Source organism: Capra hircus, chromosome 28, assembly GCF_001704415.2.
Source record: "Capra hircus breed San Clemente chromosome 28, ASM170441v1, whole genome shotgun sequence".
NCBI lineage: Eukaryota > Metazoa > Chordata > Mammalia > Artiodactyla > Bovidae > Capra > Capra hircus.
This window is the reverse complement of record NC_030835.1, coordinates 39,070,168-39,090,834: the sequence shown is the minus strand read 5'-3', so window position 1 is coordinate 39,090,834 and position 20,667 is coordinate 39,070,168. Positions and strand designations below refer to the sequence as shown.

Sequence of the window (20,667 nt, the reverse complement as noted above, 5' to 3'; positions counted from 1 at the left end):
TATGACTGAGCATCTTCACCTCTTGCTTCAGTCCGTGGTCAGAACGTAACAACCTAGTGAGTTTTCACGTGTGAAGCAGCCTGGAAAGGGAGCATATTGCAGGGGACCGGAAGCAGTGTATCTGACTGCGGGCATCCTTTCCTGTTAATGACATTATTGTTTACTCCTTTGGAAATCAAAGCAGAATTTCTCTTTAGCTGATTGCATTGAACCAGCACTACACAACATGGTGAAAATCCAGAACAAACACATCTTAATCAAAATACTTAAACAATCAAGCAACAGAAACAATGGAATGATTTATTTGACCCCCACCAGTGGCAAATTTCTGTCTGTAATCCTAATAGCAAGAAAAGTGGAGTACACTGAGAGATACAAACTCAAAGTAAATTAGCAGCAAAGAGCTGATTATTTATCTATGTAATTAGCATGATACAACAGTTTAGGATTTTGGTTTTTTTGGGGGGGAAAGGGGAATAAGTCAAATGGAACATTTAACTTAAACTTCCTATGTAATTTTTTAACCAAATCAAAGTTTGAAACTAAGAAACAGAGGTATATTTTAAGATCGTAATTTAAGCAAACTTTTCATTAGTCATCACAATTGTTAGGCTACAGTTACCTTTTAAAATCTGAACATCAATTTCTTGCTTCCACAAGGAGCTGGCTGTTATTTGGGGCACTGAGGTTGCTGTTCGCACCCTTAGCAAAGTATATTCAGTGCCTCGATGACCACCCACCTTCATCTAAAGGTTCAAAATCGTTGAGGTAGAAAAGTGAAAGTTAAAGTTGGTCAGTCACGTCCAACTCTTTGCAACCCCGTGGACTGTATGCCATGGAATTCTCCAGGCCAGAATATTGGAGTGGGTAGCCGTTCTGTTCTCCAGGGGAGCTTCCCAACTCAGGGATCAAACCCAGGTCTCCCACACTGTAGGCAGATTCTTTACCAGCTGAGCCACGAGGGAAGTAAACCAGTAATTCTAGGCAACCTTTCAAAAAATATTTTAAATCATTGCGATATAACATAAATGGATTACGAAGAACTGACTCATTGGAAAAGACCCTGATGCTGGGAAAGATTGAAGGCGGGAGGAAAAGGGGACAACAGAGGATGAGATGGTTGGATGGCATCACCGACTCGATGGACATAAGTTTGAGTGAACTCCGGGAGTTGGTGATGGACAGGGAGGCCTGGTGTGCTGCGGTTCATGCGGTCACAAAGAGTCGGACACAACTGAGCGACTGAACTGAAATGGATTATATGTTGGGAGAAACTAAACAGAGTACAAAATAGCAAACATATGTCAATTCATAAAGTTAAGTTCTTTGATGTTTGACTGAGGTAATATCAAATGTCCCTCTGTGTTTTGCAGTAGTTTTCTCGCAGGGAAGGATGATGACAGAGCAAGAGCTGGCTGCCCCTGTAGGGCTGGTGTTTGTTGCTTCAGTTAAGTTCAAGTCCAACTCTTCTGTCACCCTGTGGACTGTAGCCCTCCAGGCTCCTCTGTCCGTGGGATTTCCCAGGCAAGAATACTGGAGTGGGCTGCCATTTCCTTCTCCTGGTCAGGGGATCTTCCTGACCCAGGGATCAAACCTGAGTCTCATGTGTCTTCTGCTTGACAGGTGGATTCTTTACTATTGAGCCACCTAGGCAGCCCGGCCTATAGAGAATACACAGTCAATGTGTATATATCTGTATGTATCTGTCTTTCTATATATGTATTACATCTTAGAGTGCTCTTTAGAGATTCCAGTGTTTTCCTGAGATGTTTGGTAATAGTGTGGAAATTTGATTTAAACAACAGTAACAGGAGTTTTGTTTTATATAAAATATGTATACATTGTCTTGTAAAGATAGTATAGAATCTTGCAGCTTGCCACGTATTGTGACTTCTTTGGTTACAGAAGTCCTTAATTGATCAGAAAATTGCTGCTGTGGGGTAGTCAGAAGTACACAGTATATACATCATTGATTAAGTGGTTTGATGAGGTGAGAACTGGCTATGTGGTCCTCATTCATTTTACCTTTGACCTCTTTGGGAACCAAAAAAAGGTCCTTTTCCAGGTTCTCTTCTAATGTTTGCTTTTAGCCAAAGTGTAACTTGAAAGATAGCTCACTGGACTGTCTGATATGTCAGACATAATGTAAAATAGTCTGTTTTGTTTAAGGTAAGGCTTCTTTCTGCTTTTGATATAGACAATAGACAAATTCAGAGGGGCATTCAGTGTGAGTTTTCTTCTCTAGTCCTGAGCTATATCAGTGTTCTTCTATCTGTGTTTTGACCATATTACCATAATTAATATTCACTGATTCCCTGGGGAAACTTTGGAGAGGGGAGCTAATTAGAAACTGATGGGAAAGAAACTTGGGAGAAACAATGAAATCATTCCAGTGATTCTTTAATCTTCATGAGAGAGTGATTAAACAAAGTATCACAGGATTCCTGGGGTGGTTCTTCTCAAATTTTACTTGGCTGGTACCTTACATTTATTCAGCACAAAGTGAATATATTTGAATATTTTTGCTGGATTTGTATTATTCCTGGATAGTACTAGTTCCCTTTTCTGTTTCTGAGAATAGAGGGGTCATTTTAGTCACATTTTTTTTACCTTGTGCCACTTAATAAAAGATACTAGTTAAAACATAACCTCAAAATCTATTGCTATAATCCTAAACCATTTTAAAGGCATGAAATGCAGTTTCTGTAATTTAGGGTGGTAGTTACCTCTTCTGCCCACAAGATGGTGCTACATCGCTGTGACCCTGGTACCTCTATGGAAACTCATTAGAATCCCTCAGCTCTACAAGCTACCTCACCAACACACACACACACACACACAGACACAGAGTTTACTTACACAGTATCCCAAAGTAGGGCACACATCCAAAGATCCACAGAGAAGAGTCAGAACTATAAAAACAATTATTTTCTCCTTCAGTGGTTTTGCTCAGTGGAGAAAGCAATTATTTGTACCTTACATTCAAGAGTTAGTGGATTCCAACATTATGATCTGTTAGAAAATCCTTTGAGTTACCAGATTTTAGTACTATTTCATGGTACATTATTAAGGAAGAAATAGCTGGTAGATGACAGATTGGAGGGTAGTATTACTTATTTTTCCAGCTACAAACTACTCAAATCCCTTTTGCAGGAATTTTTCCATGTCTATCTAGCTTAAGGAATTTCTTAGAAATGTATCTGAGACTCCTACAAACTGGTTCTTAATATGTATGCTTGCATTTAGATCTTCAATCCATTTTGAGTTTATTTTTGTGTATGGTGTTAGGAAGAGTTCTAACTTCATTTTTTTTACAACAGCTATGTGTAAAAACTAGACAGCTATGTCCATTTTTCCCAGCACCACTTATTGAAGAGACTGTCTTTTCTCCAGTGTATATTCTTGCCTCCTTTGTCAAAGATAAGGTACCCATCGGTGTGTGGGTTTATCTCCGGGCTTTCTGTCTTGTTCCATTGGTCTATGTTTCTGGTTTTGTTCCAGTAAAACTCACTAATAGTAAATAACAGTTGAAAATAAGAAAATTTTTAAAGACTTCATTCCTTTTTTTTTTAAGAGATGGTCTAGAAAAGATAAGTGATCCAGAGAGCTCTGGTCTCAAGGCACGGGGAGCAAAAATCAGGTTCTCCTAGTAGGAGGTATTCCCTTAGGGCAAGAATTCTAAAGATATTTTTTTCCTTCAAGCTTTCTGTACTGTTTGGGAATTAAACTGGTTGGGGGTCAGTTAACCTTCAACTAGCATTGTGTACTCAATTGGTGCAATTGAAGGTTTGTAATATTCATAGATACCCCCTTTTCTTTTCTTTTCAATTGTTTTGAAAAATTGGTCAGCCATTGTAACAAGGGCATTGTGTGTGAGCAACTTACACACACACACACAGATCAACCTAGATTGTCTTTTTGACTAGAGTAGCCAGATCCTCACCTAAGCCTTCTATAAAGGTGGAGTTAAGCAAAGAATCATTTTGATGGTTAGAGAAAGATTCAGATGACAAGCCAGAATATTGCTTAAAAGTTCTTTCAAAAAATTGTTATTAAATTTGAATAATTAATCATTGTACTTTTTCCTTCATGATCACTGATAGCAGCTTTTCATTTTATGGCTGTTTATAGCTAGGATGATTTATTGCTGGAAAACTCAGATGCAATTATTCCTGTTGACAATCCTGCATAGCTACCTAATAAAGATGAATGCTTATACAATGAGGCGGCATAATCTAAGAGCTGGTAAATTAAGTTGTGTGTAGTCTTGGAACTTGTAGAGAGAAAGAATGGTTGTGGCAGATATATTTATACTGTGACCACTTTATATCGCTCCTGTATTATGTTTGTTTTGAACCCAGGTTGTGTTTTTAGAACATATAAAATAGATCAAAGAGGTTTGAAACTTTGGGGAGTTGGTGTGTCTCTAAAGCCATGATGTTCTCACTTCAACCACTTCACAAGAGCCAGAGGCCTGCCACACTCACCTGCCTCGTGTGCGTGAATGTGAGCAAGTGTGTGTACATGCCTAGGGAGAGAAGGCAGAAGCCCCCAAAGGACTTTTCAACGAATACTGAAACTTTTAGTGTAAAATGAGGATTCCCAGTGAGCCGTGTCAGTGTCCTTCATGAAACATAAATATTGCCAGTGAAAACATACAGGTGTAGTCAAAAGCCTGTGGACCACGTGATAATCTGCCATGAGCAGATACCTTGAGAACAGGTCTAGCAAGCAGTCCAGAGAAACACTGGACATCAGCCAGGACCCCTTAACAGTTCAGCCTGAGTTTTCCTCAGTCTGTAACTGGGACAGAATCAACCTTTCTCTGTTTCATAGGAACAGGGTGTTTATCATAAAGAATGTTTTGTTTATGTTTAAAGCACAGAGTGCTCTTTTTTTTCCCCTGAGTACAAGTATCTGGTTTTTTTCAGAAGGCCAGAAGCACCCTGAATCTTAGGTATTGTTAAGATCCAGTCTTGTGCCTTCGCAACTGCCTTTGGCCTTAAAGCTGTCCGTGGCGGCGCCCCGGCCTGTGCCTGTCGCCCCGTCTCCCGTCGCTCGTCCTTCCCGGTTTGCCATTCAGGTGCTGTGGCCTGGTTCTGTTGTTCTGATTCCGAGGCCTGCGCGAGCATGCGTGCCTTCCACTCTGGGCTGCAGGCTCCTCTCGCTACAAAAACTTCATGTGCTTGTACGTGCTCAGTTGTGTCTGACTCTTTGTGACCCCGTGGACTGTGGCCCACCAGGCTCCTCTGTCCATGGGATTCTCCGGGCAAGAGTACTGGAGCGGGTTGCCATTTCCTCCTCCAGGGGGTCTTCCCGACCCAGGGGTCAGACCCACATGTACTGCAGCTCCTGCGTTGCAGCTGGATTCTTTACCACTGAGCCGCTGGGCTGGCTGAACCTTTATAAAGCTCTTCGGTCTAAATTGTTTCATCTCTTTGGGTGAGAATATTTCTTTCTTTTCCTACTTATTTCCCTTCCCCCTAGTTCAGTTAGATGTCTGTTCTGACTAACTGTTTTCTTGCATCAATTCTTTCCCTCTCTTAAGCCGCTTTGCCTCGTCAGATCATTCTTTCTTAGATGGTAGGGGGACAGAGCTCCCATCTGGCACTTCACGTCTATCTGCGTCATCTTCAAAACATGATCTCTGCCCTCATGAATACTGTAACCTCAAACAGAGAAAACACTCGTTCAGCAAGGACTTGCTCAGCATCTTTTCTGTGCATGGCCCTGTGCCCATTGAGGGGAGATGTTGCAGTGATGGCAACTGACAACCCTCCCAATAGAGAACTGACATTGTATTGGAGGGGTGAGTCTTAAGCTAATAATTAAACAAAGGTTCTTTTGTTTTGGCGGTAATTATTAATCACTCTGAAGGAAAAGTCATGTGACAGTGATTAGTAGAGTGATGTCTCCTGGACTAAAGCAATCACAACTAGCTTCCCCAAGAAGAAAAAGTTAAATTGAGACTCAGAGTAGGATTTGCCAAATATGTGGTCTGGCATGCATGCTCAGTCATGTCGGACTTTTTGCAACCCCATGGGCTGTAGCACATCAGACTCCTCCGTCCATGGATTTCCCAGGCAAGAATACTGGAGTGGGTTGCCATTTTCTACTCCAGGGGATCTTCCTGACCCAACCAGGGATCAAACCCACATCTCCTGCATTGGCAGGCAGATTCTTTACCACTGAGCCATCTCGGAAAGTGAAAGTGAAGTCACTCAGTCGTGTCCAACTCTCTGTGACCCCATGGACTGTAGCCTACCAGGCTCCTCTGTCCATGGGATTCTCCAGGCAATAGTACTGAAGTGGATTGCCATTTCCTTCTCCAGGGGATCTTCCCGACCCAGGGATCGAACCTGGGTCTCCCGCATTGAGACAGATGCTTTACCATCTGAGCCACCAGGGAAGCCCCACCAATGAAGGGAAGCCAAAGAACAGGCAGAAAGCACATGGGAAGAAGTTTGGTTTCTTTCAGGAATTGAAAAAAGACCATTATGGCTTGACTCTACCTGCGGGTCCAAATTCAGCTTCGCACCTCTTTCCTGTAGCCCACAAGCAAAGAACGATTTATACACTTTAAATACTAGAAAAGAAGATTACCTGAGCCACGAATCTGGCAGGAAAGGTGAGCTGCAGCGTCCATAGCAGCGTTGCACTGGAACACACGCCTTTACGTTTTTGTTGGAATGCTTTCCCGCTCCGTCAGCAGACCATGTGGCTCATAGAAACTGCAGTATTTACTCTGTGGCACTTCTTAGGAAAAGCCTGCTGTCCCCTTGTCTAGATCATGGTGAGTGATGGGAGAACAGGGGTGGCACAAACAACCCAGATCAGATTTGCAGAGAATTAGAGGGGGTGTTGTGATTTTGATCTATAATTTTAAGAATGATGAGAACCCTTCAAAGGCCTCTAAGCAGGGAATGACAGGCATGCCCCTGGAGACTTCCCTGGTGGTCCAGTGGTTAAGAATCTGCCTTCCAGCGCAGGGGATGTGGGTTCAACCCCTGGCTGGGGAACTAAGGTCCCACATGCCTGGGAGCATCTAAGCCTTTGTGCCACAACTGCTGCGTCCATGCTGCAGCAGAGACCCACACAGCCATAAATAAATAAATAAGCAAGCCAGCCTCTGGCTGTTGTGAGGTAGATCAGAGGGGTCGAGTGGAGTTGCTGGAAGATAGACCAAAGGGTTGTAGCAGCCTCAGTGTGAAATGATGGTGGTGGTGGAGATGGAGAGAACAAGAAGTGTCATTAATGTGCGTTGAGTATTTTTTATGCTCAAGTATATTTCCATGCTTAGTCACTCAGTCACGTCCAGCTCTTTTGCGACCCTATGGACTGTAGCCCACCAGGCCCCTCTGTCCATGGGATTTCCCAGGAGAGAATACTGGAGTGGCTTGCCAGTTTCCTCCTCCAGAGATGGAACCTGAGTCTCCTGCATTGGCAGAAGGATTCTTTACCACTGAGCCACCTGGGAAGCCCAAGTACTTTCTGTACTTCTTTGTATTTAAGTCTACCTAACTGTCCTGTGGAGTAGGAATCATTCTTTTTTCCATTTTTGTCAATGAAGATGCTGCGACTTACAGAGATGAAGTTACTTTCCCCAAATTCATGTGGCTAGTAAGTGGTAAGCTGGGCCTCACATGTGGAGTTTGCTGACTCAACAATAGCTCTAAGAAGAATACAGAACAGAATTTACAAGATATTTTGTGTTTGATTGGATGTGGAAAGTCACGGAGAACACAATATCAAGGAAAGCTTCAGATTTGTAACATAAGTAATTGGATAACTGTCTTGCCTACCAAATTCAAACTCCTCATTCAATACCTTGTGGTTCTTTAAAGTATAATTATTTTATACAATAAGATAAATTATAGCTTTCTTGCAAACATAAAATGAACATGTCAAAGATTTTATTTCATTAATAATTAATATTGATTAATATTAATGGGGAACCCATGTAAACTGGTTCACATGGGGATTTGAGGAGCTTAGTATTTATGGTCAATTTAATAAAGAAATATTAGCATTCGATTGCTAGGCTAAATACAGACTTGGTTAATGCCCATTATGGCAATAAATAGTAACCTTTGGGATTTTCTTTCACACCAGGCAAAAATTATTTGCATCATCACCAGACAAAATCTACAAGTTAACCTTTGTCTCTACTGAGTTGTAAAAATAGCCCCATCAATAGAAAACTAGTCAGAGGTTAAGCGGGACACCACAATGAAAGAATACCCAGTCATTTATTTTTCCTGCTTCTAAGTTTTCAATACTTTTTCTGATGGTTTACAAAGTTTTCTTTCCTCTGGTAATGTTACTTTTCTTTCACGTGTTGCCATAGTTCTTGGCATTTCGTCTGGCATGACAGCTATCCTGTATCTAACTGTATCACAGTTAGATAATAGTAACCATCATTTGTAGGTATCTTAGCCACAAAACACTTTTAACTTTAGGCTGGGGGAGTTTCACTTGACCCTGACTGGGTCTGAAGATGAAACTGACAAAGCCAAATCAATAGGGGAAAGCATAAAAATGTGTTTAATGCAAGTTTCTGTGACATGAGAGCCTGCATAAAGAAATGAATACCGCCCCCCCTAAAAAAAACCAGACCTGAACATGTTCATGCTAGGTTGATGAAGAGTGAACTGTCTTGTAGAAATGTAACAGGTTAAAGAGTAAATGTGGCTTCCTTGATGGCTCAGTGGTAAAGAATCTGCCTGGAGTTTGATCCCTGGGTCAGGAGGATCCCAGCGAGGAAGAAATGGCAACCCACTCCAGTGTTCTTGCCTGGGAAATCCCACGGGCAGAGGAGCCTGAGGGCTGCAGTCCGTGGGGTCACAAAGAGTTGGACACGACTGAGCGACTAAACAACAACAAAAAGGAGTAAATGTTGGGGTAGCATGTTCTGAACCCCACGTAATGTACATTTTCTGTTTTAATCACCATGGCAACCCTGTGGTGGTGTCTGCTGTACTAGCCAAAAGCCTGGGAAACCAACGCTAAGAGGCTCCTTGCTGGTTTGGGGTCCACAGTTAGTGACAGAACCAGGACTCGTTTAACCCAGGGTGTCTCTTCTTTCAGTTTCATTTCAACTGTGTCAGGCTGAATGAAGGCAGCTCCTCTTCCCAGAAGACTGTTGGGTTCCCCAGATGCTCAGTGATGGTGGCTCCTTGTGTGTCTGTGTGTCTCAGCGTGCTGCTAGTGCATCAAGGTTCTGAGTCCCTGTCTATGGACTCAAATCCTGAATGGAAGACAAGTCAGAAACCAGGAACAGACTCTGAGACATACCATATTCGTCGTGTCCGACTCTTTGCGACCCCATGAATCGCAGCACGCCAGGCCTCCCTGTCCATCACCAACTCCCAGAGTTCACTCAGACTCACGTCCATCGAGTCAGTGATGCCATCCAGCCATCTCATCCTCTGTCGTCCCCTTCTCCTCCTGCCCCCAATCCCTCCCAGCATCAGAGTCTTTTCCAACGAGCCAGCTCTTCACATGAGGTGACCAAAGTACTGGAGTTTCAGCTTTAGCATCATTCCTTCCAAAGAAATCCCAGGGCTGATCTCCTTTAGGATGGACTGGTTGGATCTCCTTGCAGTCCAAAGGACTCTCAAGAGTCTTCTCCAACACCACAGTTCAAAAGCATCAATTCTTCGGTGCTCAGCTTTCTTCACAGTCCAACTCTCACATCCATACATGACCACTGGAAAAACCATAGCCTTGACTAGATGGACCTTAGTCGGCAAAGTAATGTCTCTGCTTTTCAATATGCTGTCTAGGTTGGTCATAACTTTCCTTCCAAGGAGTAAGCAAGCGTCTTTTAATTCCATGGCTGCAGTCACCATCTGCAGTGATTTTGGAGCCCAAAAAGATAAAGTCTAACACTGTTTCCGCTGTTTCCCCATCTATTTCCCATGAAGTGATGGGACCAGATGCCATGATCTTCATTTTCTGGATGTTGACCATATTCTTACTGTCTGGCAATTTCTGCTTTTATTGCCACGTACCAAAGACGGGACTATGAAAATCACCTAAAACCATCAAATCTCAGTTCTCTTTTTTTCTCCCCATATCCAACAGACTTCCAGCACAAAATAACCGTGCAGGCCTCCCCCAATTTGGACAAACGGAGAAGTCTGAACGGCAGCAGCTCCAGCCCTCCCAGCAGCCCCACAGTGATCCCCCGACTCCGAGCAATACAGCGTAAGCTTTCTCCCCCTTGGGGTCTTTTGGGTGGGTTTCTGTCACTAGTGGACTTTGATTCGACTTAAGCAGACATGTTTTTATAAGTGGTTTCTAAGCATGTGAAATACAGGAGGTATCATAACTATTTGGAAATCAAAATTTTCTTCTTAGTCTGATTTTCTTATTTTCACAGTAAATGATTTTTAGACTCTGCACGATTGGTGATGTTACCAGGCCACAGAGTAGAAACTGAAATAAGATCTTGAGACTTATAAGATTTTGTGAAGCCTGTACCTGTGACGTTTGTATAACCGAATTACATCAGTAGCATACTTGTGGATATTTTGAAAACTGAAATCCAGAATTTGAGGTTACTTCCAGTTGTTTTGTAAAGAAGACAGTATTCTGCTTTTGGGGGATTTAGCTCTCATTTGGTGTGTATTGACCACCCTAATGCACATGGCCCCCCACGTTAGGGTAATTCGACTTAGGGTTTTTTGGCTTTACGGTGGTTTTAAAGTGACTCACATTCAGGGGAAACCATACTTTGAATTTTGATCTTTTCCTGGGGAGTGATGCGAGGCGCCATCCTCTCAAGATGCTGGGCTCCTGGTCAGCCCCGATGTCATGAGGAGAAATAAGCCATATACTCACAGCTACTCTGCTTTTCACTTTCACTGCTGGATTCCATAAGTTACACGAGATATTTAACTTTAGTATAAACTAGGCTTTGTATTCGATGATTTTGCTAACTGTAGCCTAGTGTGACTGTTCTAGGCGGGTTTCCCAGGTGGCTCAGATGATGAAGAATCCGTCTAGCATGTGGGTCGCACGGGTTCATTCCCTGGATCAGAAAGATCTCCTGGGAAAGGAAAAGGCCTCTTACTCCAGAATTCTTGCCTGGGAAACCCCATGGACAGAAAGGCCTGGAGGGCTGCAGGCTATGGGGTCACAGAAGAGTTGTATACAACTTGGCAGCTAAACAAACACAGTAACTCTTCTAAGCACATTTTTTTAAATTAATGAATTAATTTTAATTGGAGGCTAATTGCTTTACAATATTGTAGTGGTTTTTGCCGTACGTTGACATGAATCAGCCGTGGGGGTACGTGAGCACGTTTAAGGTGGGCTGGGCTAAGCCGTGTTCGGTAGGTCAGGTGTATTAACTACATTTTCAACTTACAGTGGTTCTGTGCGAGTTTCGGTTAGACCCAAAGTGTAGGTTCTTACCCCCTGTGTAGCTATGTCATAATGCTGTCAGCTGTGTTTCTAGCGCCTCTGGTGTGTGACAGGATTGTTTTCTAAGTGTGTAGTAATAACAGCCACTGTCTCCATGGTTCTCAAGCAGCGAGGGGCTGCGGGAGGAGGCAGTTATGTGTCACACATGTGTGTCAGCAACGGGTGGAGGTCAGACGTGAATGTAAACCTCCCCACAAGGCGATGAAATAAGGCAAGATGTGGGAAAACTTGCATATGTTCAGGTTTTAAAAGGTAATTGTAGCCAAACAGTTGTGATGACCAATGAAATAGTGGCTGAAATTACAGTTTCAAAATAGACCTTTGTTCCTTAGGTTCTAAACTTTGATTTGGTTAAAAAATTAAGTACTAAGTTAAATGTTCAATTTGCCTTTTTTTTTTTCCCTCCCAAGTAAAATGAAGTCCTAACTATTGCATCATGTTAAATGCATAGATTAAAGAAACTATCAGCCCTTTATGGCTACCTCAGGTTTACCTTTTACCTTTCTTACTGTTATGATTAGAGACAGACATTTGCCTCGAGTAGGGTGAAAGAAATAACTTCTTCATTCTTTTCATGTTTCTCAATCATCTATACACTTTGAGTAAGATAGTTTTACAACTGACTTGATTCATCCTAAAACTTAAAAAATTGTAATTGGTTAATGAGTGATGCTCTCTGTTTAGTGACCTCAGATGAAAGCAATAAAACTTGGGGCAGAAACACCGTCTGTCGACAAGAAGAATTTGAAGATATAAAAAGGAATTTCAAGAAAAAGGGTTGTACCTGGGGTCCAAATTCGATTCAAATGAAAGAAAGAACTGATTGCAAAGAAAGGTACACGTGTGGCATCTGGTGGTATTTCAGTGCGCGCTGTGGCGCAGAGCAGTGCTTTTTTACTTGGTTATTTTTTATCAGGGCCTTTTACATGTTGCATTGGCCAGACTTACCTTTTAAAAAGCAATTAGAGTAATACAAAGATACCTGAATATCAAGTTAATTTATAGGATGGGCTTATCATACTAAATTAATTATTATTTGGTTAAGCAGTTTTAAAAATGTTTTACATCTCATGTTAAGGTTTTGTTTGTACTTGGTTAACTCTTTAAAACACAGAATCCAAATGTGTTCTCTTTACTACCTAAAAATCTTGTTAGTGTATATTTACCAAAACCTAGTTTGTGTTCATGTGGTTCTATTATTTCAAAATACACATTTTTCTCTTGTAGAATAAGACCTCTCTCGGATGGCAACAGTCCTTGGTCAACCATATTAATAAAAAATCAGAAAACCATGCCACTGTCTTCATTATTTGTGGACCAGCCAGGTAAATGGGTTTCTGGAAATAGACTTAGCATGTGAGTGCTCTGGCAGTGATGTCAGAAAGGTTAGCAGCGTCAGAGTAGTAGTGGGGCTACACTGAGCTCGAAACTTATCTTCTGTCCTGGCAGTGTTCATGGTGGAAAGTAATCATGAGGCTCCACATTGTTTATCAGGAATTTGTAACCCTATTCCTTACCAGAAAAATTAGTATAATTTATTAGATAGATCCAAATTAATTTAGTATAGGAAATAGTAAATATGAAGATGTAGGCACCCTGAAATTCTGCTGAGGTGGTATTCCCACCCCATGACATGATGAAATATTGTCAAGCTAGTTAGCTGTGGAAAACTACTGCTGGAGAGTGTTACATTGGAATCTCTAATTTAAGTAAGTCATCATTGCTTTCTATATTCAACATTCCTGTTCAGTGTTCAGATATTAAAAGATTGAAAAGATACAGTAGTTGTTGAAAACCCTCAATGATGGCTATCACCAAAGAAGACAAAATCGGTCTTTACCCTCAACAACTTAAGACAGCTCTTTGATACTGTGATCAAAGGAAAGATGTTTAGCTAAACATGGTATAGACATCTTGAATTTATTATTACTGCTGTGTTCAATTTTGCACGCACCTTATCACTCACTGTTCGTGGTTAGTTTTCTTCTTCTGTGTTATCACAAGCATGTGGTTTCAGCCTAAATATCTCCATAAATACATTCAGGTAAACAGAGGCAGGTCCCCTCTGAATCCTGGATAAGCACTTTCTGACACCAGATTCGTTACTGTGTGCTGACTCTCTCTTGCCTATAAAGGCAAGAGGTTCTCTCATTATATACTGCAGTGCATCAGCAAATGCCACTTGAGGAGTCATGAAGGGCAATCAGTGGTCACAAAACTGTTATTTCTACAGTACATGTTTCATTATTTGTGACTGGGTAGTCGGCCTTTTCTTTCTTTTTCCGATGTTTTTATTCTTTCTTAGAATATTTTGATCCTATTAATAACTCCTCCACAGGTCACTTGGAGGAAATAAAAGGATTTATGTAGCTGACCCAGCTGGGTTTCCATGAAGTTAACCCTGTAGTCCACTGGGAGGGTCAGTGAGCAAAGGGTTCACGCCGTCTGTCCTGCCTGAAGGCCTGCTCCCACCTCCCATCTGTGTGGCCTGGTGCCTCTGTGAGTTTATGTCTCAGCTCAAGCATTTCCAGAAAGCCTTCCTTGACCACCTCAGCTGAAGTGGTCTCTCACCCCAGCCCTCTACCTCAGTACCCGTTTTTATTTATTTATCACTTTTATTTTTTTTTTTAATGAGGCAGATTTTTCTTTTACTTTTCAAGAAAGAAAAGCACATGAAGGAAATTCAGAAAAATACGGTAGGGTAAAAGTGACACAAACCAGAAATTCAAGCAGCCTTATTTTTTATTTATTTTTTTTTTGCTCCACCATTTCCCCATAACATTTTTGGTTTTGTTTTTATTTTTTACTTTTTGATTTATTGACTTCCAATTGGGGGATAATTGCTTTACGATATTGTGTTGGCTTCCACCATGTATCAACATGAATCTGTCATAGCTATACCTATATCCCCTCCCTCTTGAACCTCTCTCCCTATTCATCACTCTTATCTAAAATCCTTATTTGTCTACATGGAACCCATAATATGTGTATTCTTCGTCACCCACAAATTAGAATGTCAACTCAAACCAAAAAGTTTACCTGCTGTGTTCACCACTCTACTCGCAGTGCCTGGTGCCTAGCAAGCACTCAGCGTCTCCCGAACGCCTAAGTGACTCCCAAAAGGACAGTATGATCTTACGCAGATATTGATCATGTTTGCCTTGGTTTCAGGGCTTGCAAATGCTCCTGCAGGTCCCTCTGCAGGGAGCCTGAGTCATAGCACCCTGGATACCCCTTGTGCAGGGTCCTCCTGGACGAACCATTTGCTAAACTGGAAAGGACTCCATGTGTCATGATGTAGAATATGTATTTGTTAGATTTCAGCTTTGTTTTACAGTGTAGTTTTCCTGGTTTTTGCTGGAAAATGGTCCTAGCATGTGTGTGTTCATCCTTCTATGTAGGTACTTGTGAAGAGCCAAAACTTGCCCCTGACGGATTGGAACACAGAAAACCAAAGCAGATGAAATCGCCAACTCAGGCCTACATTGATCTACCTCTTTGGAAAGATGGCCAGAGAGAGAACCCGGTGGAACCCGAAAGCTGGGAGGAGGGAACCCCAGTGAGCCCTGCCGCCGACACTCCTCAGGGGACCCCTCCAAACAGTCTGAGCAGATCCCCCCAGAGAAAGAAAACAGAGTCTGCTCTGTACGGCTGTACCATGCTGCTGGCATCGGTGGCTCTGGGCTTGGACATAAGAGAGCTCACGAAAGCACAGGCTTCCGAAGACCCGTTGCCCAAGGAAGGCAGGAAGAAACGTGAAGGCATCTTCCAGCGGGTACCTAAGTCTCGCCGCAGTGCCAGCCCCGCCGCAAGGCTGCTGGCCGTGGGCGAGGGAGCCAGCAGCACCCCCTCCCTCCCACCGTCCACCACTGCAAACCTCCTGTCCGTGCCTTCCCTCTCCACCAGGTGCCTGCTGCACACCGATGGCGAAGACTCCTTCGAGAGCAGCACACACATCTCTTGTGCCCCTCGGGTGCCCACTCCAGATCCTTGCCCTGCCTTTGGAGGGAGGGTCCAGAAGTCAACCCCCACGCCAGGACTGGAGACCAGCCATGATGGGTGGAGAAACCTGCCTCCTTCCTTCACGGAGCTGACATGTGGGGGCGTTTCTTACGCTGCTGCTTCCAAAGAGAGAGCAGCAAGTCACCGAAGGACCCTGTCTGATGGAAGTGCTGCCCGGCCCCCAGGTAGGCTGCATTCATGGGTGAAAGTACCAGATACCGCTGTAGAGACTGGACTGTAAAATTGCGTGACTCTCTGATTCTCTTTTCCATATGATTACATTTACAAATTTCTTTTCACTCTTTACAGAAATCTTTGCATTTTACCCTTTCCTTTGACTGTCATTTAATTTTACTCTTTCATTTGACCTTAACTATCATTTAGATTCTGGAGAAAATACAACTAAATTTCAGCAACTTAAATACTTAATAGCATATTAAAACAGAGCGAGCATGTGGAGAGTAACTGCTCCAAGCCCCTCACGTTAGGTAGACAATCATTTGACAAAGTCTGAACCAATAATTAATAGGAGAGCTGCTGCTAAAACTGGTTGTCCTACCTCCCCCGTGGTACCATGTCTTCTGTGTCACCTGACTTCACTGTCCAGTTATGCTGAGATTGAGTTTAGGGGGTATAAAAATCAAGTGGACAGTAAATGCTATGTGGGGATTAACTATTATTTCTTTTGTATGTAAATGTGATTACAATCACATCAGATATAGATCATGAGGATCAAGTGAGATAATGTATATGAAAAATGCTTTTTAGATCATAAAATGTTATGCTAGGATTGGTTATAAAGTGTATTAAAACTGAGGCTGCTTTCATTTGCTCTATCTTCTCCTTTATCTCTTTAAGTGTGCTGTAAGTAGGCACATTTTTTCTAATATTAGTTTTCATTGTCTTTAAATAAATTGGTTTATCGCTCTTTTATGATGTAATAAATATTAGTAATTTATAATTGCACATGGTGAAATCCCATCACGATAATCCCGTAAGAACTTTTTTTCTTCATTTGAAGCCAATAATTATCTGCTAGAGTGGTAACAGGCCTTCCCTGATGGCTCAGCAGTGAAGAACCCGCCTCCTAATGCAAATGACATGGGTTCAATCCCTGGGTCAGGAAGACCCCCTGGAGAAGGAACTGGCAACCCACTCCAGTGTTCTTGCCTGGGAAATCCCAACAGAGGAGCTTGGTGGGCTACAGTCCATGGGGTCACAAAGAGTCGGATGCGAATGAACAACAGGGTGGTAATAAGTCAGTTCTTCAGAACAAAAAAGGGAAGGTGTAACATGTAGAAACATAGGTGCTTCCTTATTTTCATTAATATTTTCAAATTGTCACCTGAAAGTGAATTCAGTCATATTCACCATCATTTTACACCTTAATTTTAGTCCAGTCTAATCCCATTCTGAAATCTATCCTATTTATTAAACAATTCTAATGATCATTGTTCTAAGCATCTGATGATGATTTAGCTCCTTACAGTTGTAGTTTCCACAGATTCAAGCAATCTTTCCAACTTTGAGGTACTTTTCAATAAAAACAAACCTTATATCCTAACAGTTTGTAAAGTAAGGTTTGTGTTCAGGTTCTTTTGTCAAAGCTTAGTTTACAAACTGTTAGGATATAGGGTTTGGGTGAAGTCACCCAGTTTATTTTCCTTGATATCCATTGTTTTCAATGTTACTGTCTAATCACACACTCTCTTTGCCAGCTGGTGCAGCTCTTATCTCAGCCCCCGGAGCCTCTGAACTGCCCCCTGAGTGGGTTTGGGGGATGCCCTCCTCCCTGTCTGGACCTCACAGTGACCTGCCAAGTGAGGTCCCGCCTGAAAAGCAAAGAGCTGTCCATATGGTGCCTCTGCCTCGCCCTCCCCCTCTAAGAAGCGGAGGAGGTGCCCTGCAGGCCTTCCCATCGAGAACAGAGTCTCAGCCCTCACAGGCTGGCCCTGCAGTGGGTGGTCCAGGACCAGCCCACAGCTGTCCTCTCGGCCCCAAGAAGAGAACTCAGCCCCGCATGCCTTCCTTGCTGGACACCGATGTGGAAGGCCAGAGCCGGGACCGCACGGTGCCTCTGTGCAGGATAAGAAGCAGAGCGAGCCGACCATCTCTGTACGAACTCGAGAAAGAATTTCTGTCTTAAGTGCCTTCTGTTGTTTAAGAATTTCTTTTTGTGTTTTTAAGGTGAACAAATGAAAACAAGGTGTCTGCCTTTTAATTGTTTCATGCTGCTGTGTTTTCAAAGCTGTGGCCATGTCACTGAAATAGTCGTGGATGTCTAACTTCTCCAGAAATGGAAGTCATTGCCATTGGCTGACTGTATCGTTTGTCCACTGGATTCTTACCTAGCAACTTGAAATACTACACACACTATAAAGCAAGAACTGTACAACAAAGTGAATCTACGTTTAAGCACAACTTTAAATGCTTTTTCTCCCCATTTATATTCTTTTCCGGTGGTGGTGGTGGTCAGGATCGCGACCCCACACACAAAAATTGTAAGAGCGCCATTTTTGATTCCTTCCTTCCTATTACCTTCCTTCATTTTCTATTTCCCTTTCCCTTCTTTTCTTCATTTCTCACTTTTCTTTTGTTACTTGTGCAACAAAAGCCGAGAATAATGTGATATTAGTGAGTAAAGGTGACTGTTTTTAAAAATTTGATAACTAGGATAGATGCAGAGTCCTATTTAAGCTACTTAAGTTCAGCAATGGGCTTAGAATGCACAAGTATGTCCACATCTCATCTAAAATATGCAATGTTTCTCTCTTTGAGAAAATTTTACTGAATGTAGTTTATAAAAGTTTTAATGAATGTAATTTCTAAAAGTTTTATCCATTGGAACTCCAAAATAGATTTAAAACAAATCAGTCATTAACATTTGACTTAGACCATACGGTGTACAGCTGAGACACACTAACCTGTGGGTTCTCCCTGTAAAAAAGGTCCCCTGTCATCAGTAGCCATTAATTTGGTATCCAGAAGTGTAAAGCTTTTATTTTGCCATGGAGTTTTTAAAAATTAATTGACACATGTGTCTTGATGTCATTTAATTTTTATTTTCTCTATTTAAATGCATAATCATCCCAGTAACCTCAAATACAGTCAGTGAGAAAGTACTATTAGAATTTAAGTATTTTCCAATAATAGTTATTTCACATTTCACTTAATTGTGGATAAGTGTTAGATATCTGCTGGGTGAGATAAGTTGATGTCATAGAAAAGAAAAATATAGATTATTTTCAGATGTGGATTTATAAAATGAATCTTTGGATAGCAGATCAGATTTTTAAATGATTTAAAATTATTTTATGAGTCACTTTTATGAATTATACAGATATGCTGCAAATAGACTACTGAGTTATTAAGCTATGAAATGGCTATCCAGGAGCTTGGTAAACTTGTCTGGGTTCTTCTGTTAAATATATTATGCTTCTATCATTAGAATATGATTATTCAGATGAAAGATAATAACTGTCTTAAATTTTCCATACAGTGAAAAACTTTAACTGCAAATATTACTTGTTACTTCATTTAAAATTTTTCCTTGGTTAAGAGTTACTGAATAATTGAAAGGTCAGCAATTTAAATTAAATCAAGTGTGATAAAATATCTACCTATAGTAGATTTTTAAAAAGTAAAATTGTACTATTTAGCCATTTTGGAACATCTTAGTCATCTAACAAGTATGCCCCAGCAAATAAAGAACAGGGCATGAAAGGATATGTTAATATAAGCACATTTTGCCCTAAAGAAAACAGTCTTGTGTTTAAGATTCTTGCAGCAAAATCTCAGGTACTTAATTACATTTTGTTGTGTTACGGTCCATTCTGTGATTTGACTTCCCTTTGGGGTGGCTGTTGAATTATGTAACAGAGATTTGGTTTCCTCAAAATTGTATCACACTTGAAAATACGGTTGACTGCTTCATACTTAGTCACTTGGGGGCATGTAACGTCCAGCTAAAAGTAAAGGAAATATGTGCCTACAAGGATACATGAAACACGAAATATAGAAATCATGTTTTCAGTTTTGCTTCTACCAAAACACTGTGTGCATTCGTGTGTGTGGCGTGGCATGTGAGGGTGGGAGAGTGATGGGTATCCATCTGTCTTGTTCCTCTACTCTGTTCCTGTTTGGCTTTATTTTCGTCAACTTTACATTATGAATTTAGAAATGAAGCTATATTAAAAAGACAGTTATGATAAAAGGACTCAATCTCACATGTTACTGCAGATAGTTATTTTTTGCTGCGATCCACTGTATATCTGTGATTTTCTATGTATATTAGTATACTTAGCAGAATCTGGTTATTTATTTTCATATAGACTTAATAGCTCACTGAAAGATAAATTAAACTGATTCCTATTAGTCAACAATTAAGGTGCTCCCACTGCAGAGATTTGAGGCCTGGGCCTGATATGCTGTATTATGAAGCTTTGTGACTGAAAAAGATGTTTACATATGTTGTCTATTTTTTTAATAAACATTTTTTTATAGCTTGTCTATTTGCTCAGTGGCTTTGGTCTACTCCTGATGATTGTGATTAGTTTGTAATAGTTTATTTTTTATTCAATAAGGGAAAGTATGTTAATAAGATTATTAATAAGCCAGGTATTAACCTGCTAAATTGATTAAATGGAAGGATCATGAAATGAGCCGTGGGATTAAATATCTTTTTAAAGTATAATGAAATGCTTTATTTCAAATGTTGTTTGGTTTACATGTGCATTGAAACATTGCATTTAATTTCACTGTGAGAATTTTGCAGCTCTAGCTTTTCAGAAGGCGCATTTTGGCAGAGTGAATTACTATATAAAGTAAATATCAGTTGATGCTAGAGGGATGTGGTTAATGAGACATGTTCATTATTAGCATGTTTAAATCAAAAGAATTTCAAAAAACAACCTAACCTCTGGTGATTCTTGGTAGGCATTAAAGACTTGGGTGAATTAGGAAAGAAGCCAATAGCATTTCAAGGCAACAAACTGTCATATAAGTGGGAGAAAAATATAACATCTATTATATAGCTGCTAAGTGTTAAGGCCTCTCCTAGGTGCCATGTAAGACACTCCCTTTAATTCTCTGTAGCAGAGTTTGTGAGAGAGGTAGTAGTATCCCTATTTTATTAGATATAAAAGAGGCAGAGAAATTTGATAAACTTCCAAAGACCCACCAACATTTACCTGTTCACAGCTGTCATATAGTATAGAAGATGGATACATCTGCAGG

General features: G+C 41.2%; 1 protein-coding gene across 1 annotated transcript in view; it reads left to right on the top strand.

Annotated features, from left to right (window-relative positions):
• Positions 1-20,125, top strand: part of LOC102191110 (mitogen-activated protein kinase kinase kinase MLK4) — a 60,294-nt gene extending 40,169 nt beyond the window's left edge. The window contains exons 6-10 of the mRNA XM_005698980.3: positions 10,087-10,209; positions 12,115-12,265; positions 12,658-12,755; positions 14,832-15,617; positions 17,151-20,125. Coding sequence (XP_005699037.3) covers positions 10,087-10,209; positions 12,115-12,265; positions 12,658-12,755; positions 14,832-15,617; positions 17,151-17,578 — 1,586 coding nt within the window. The 3' untranslated portion in view covers positions 17,579-20,125. The remainder of the gene's footprint in view (positions 1-10,086; positions 10,210-12,114; positions 12,266-12,657; positions 12,756-14,831; positions 15,618-17,150) is intronic.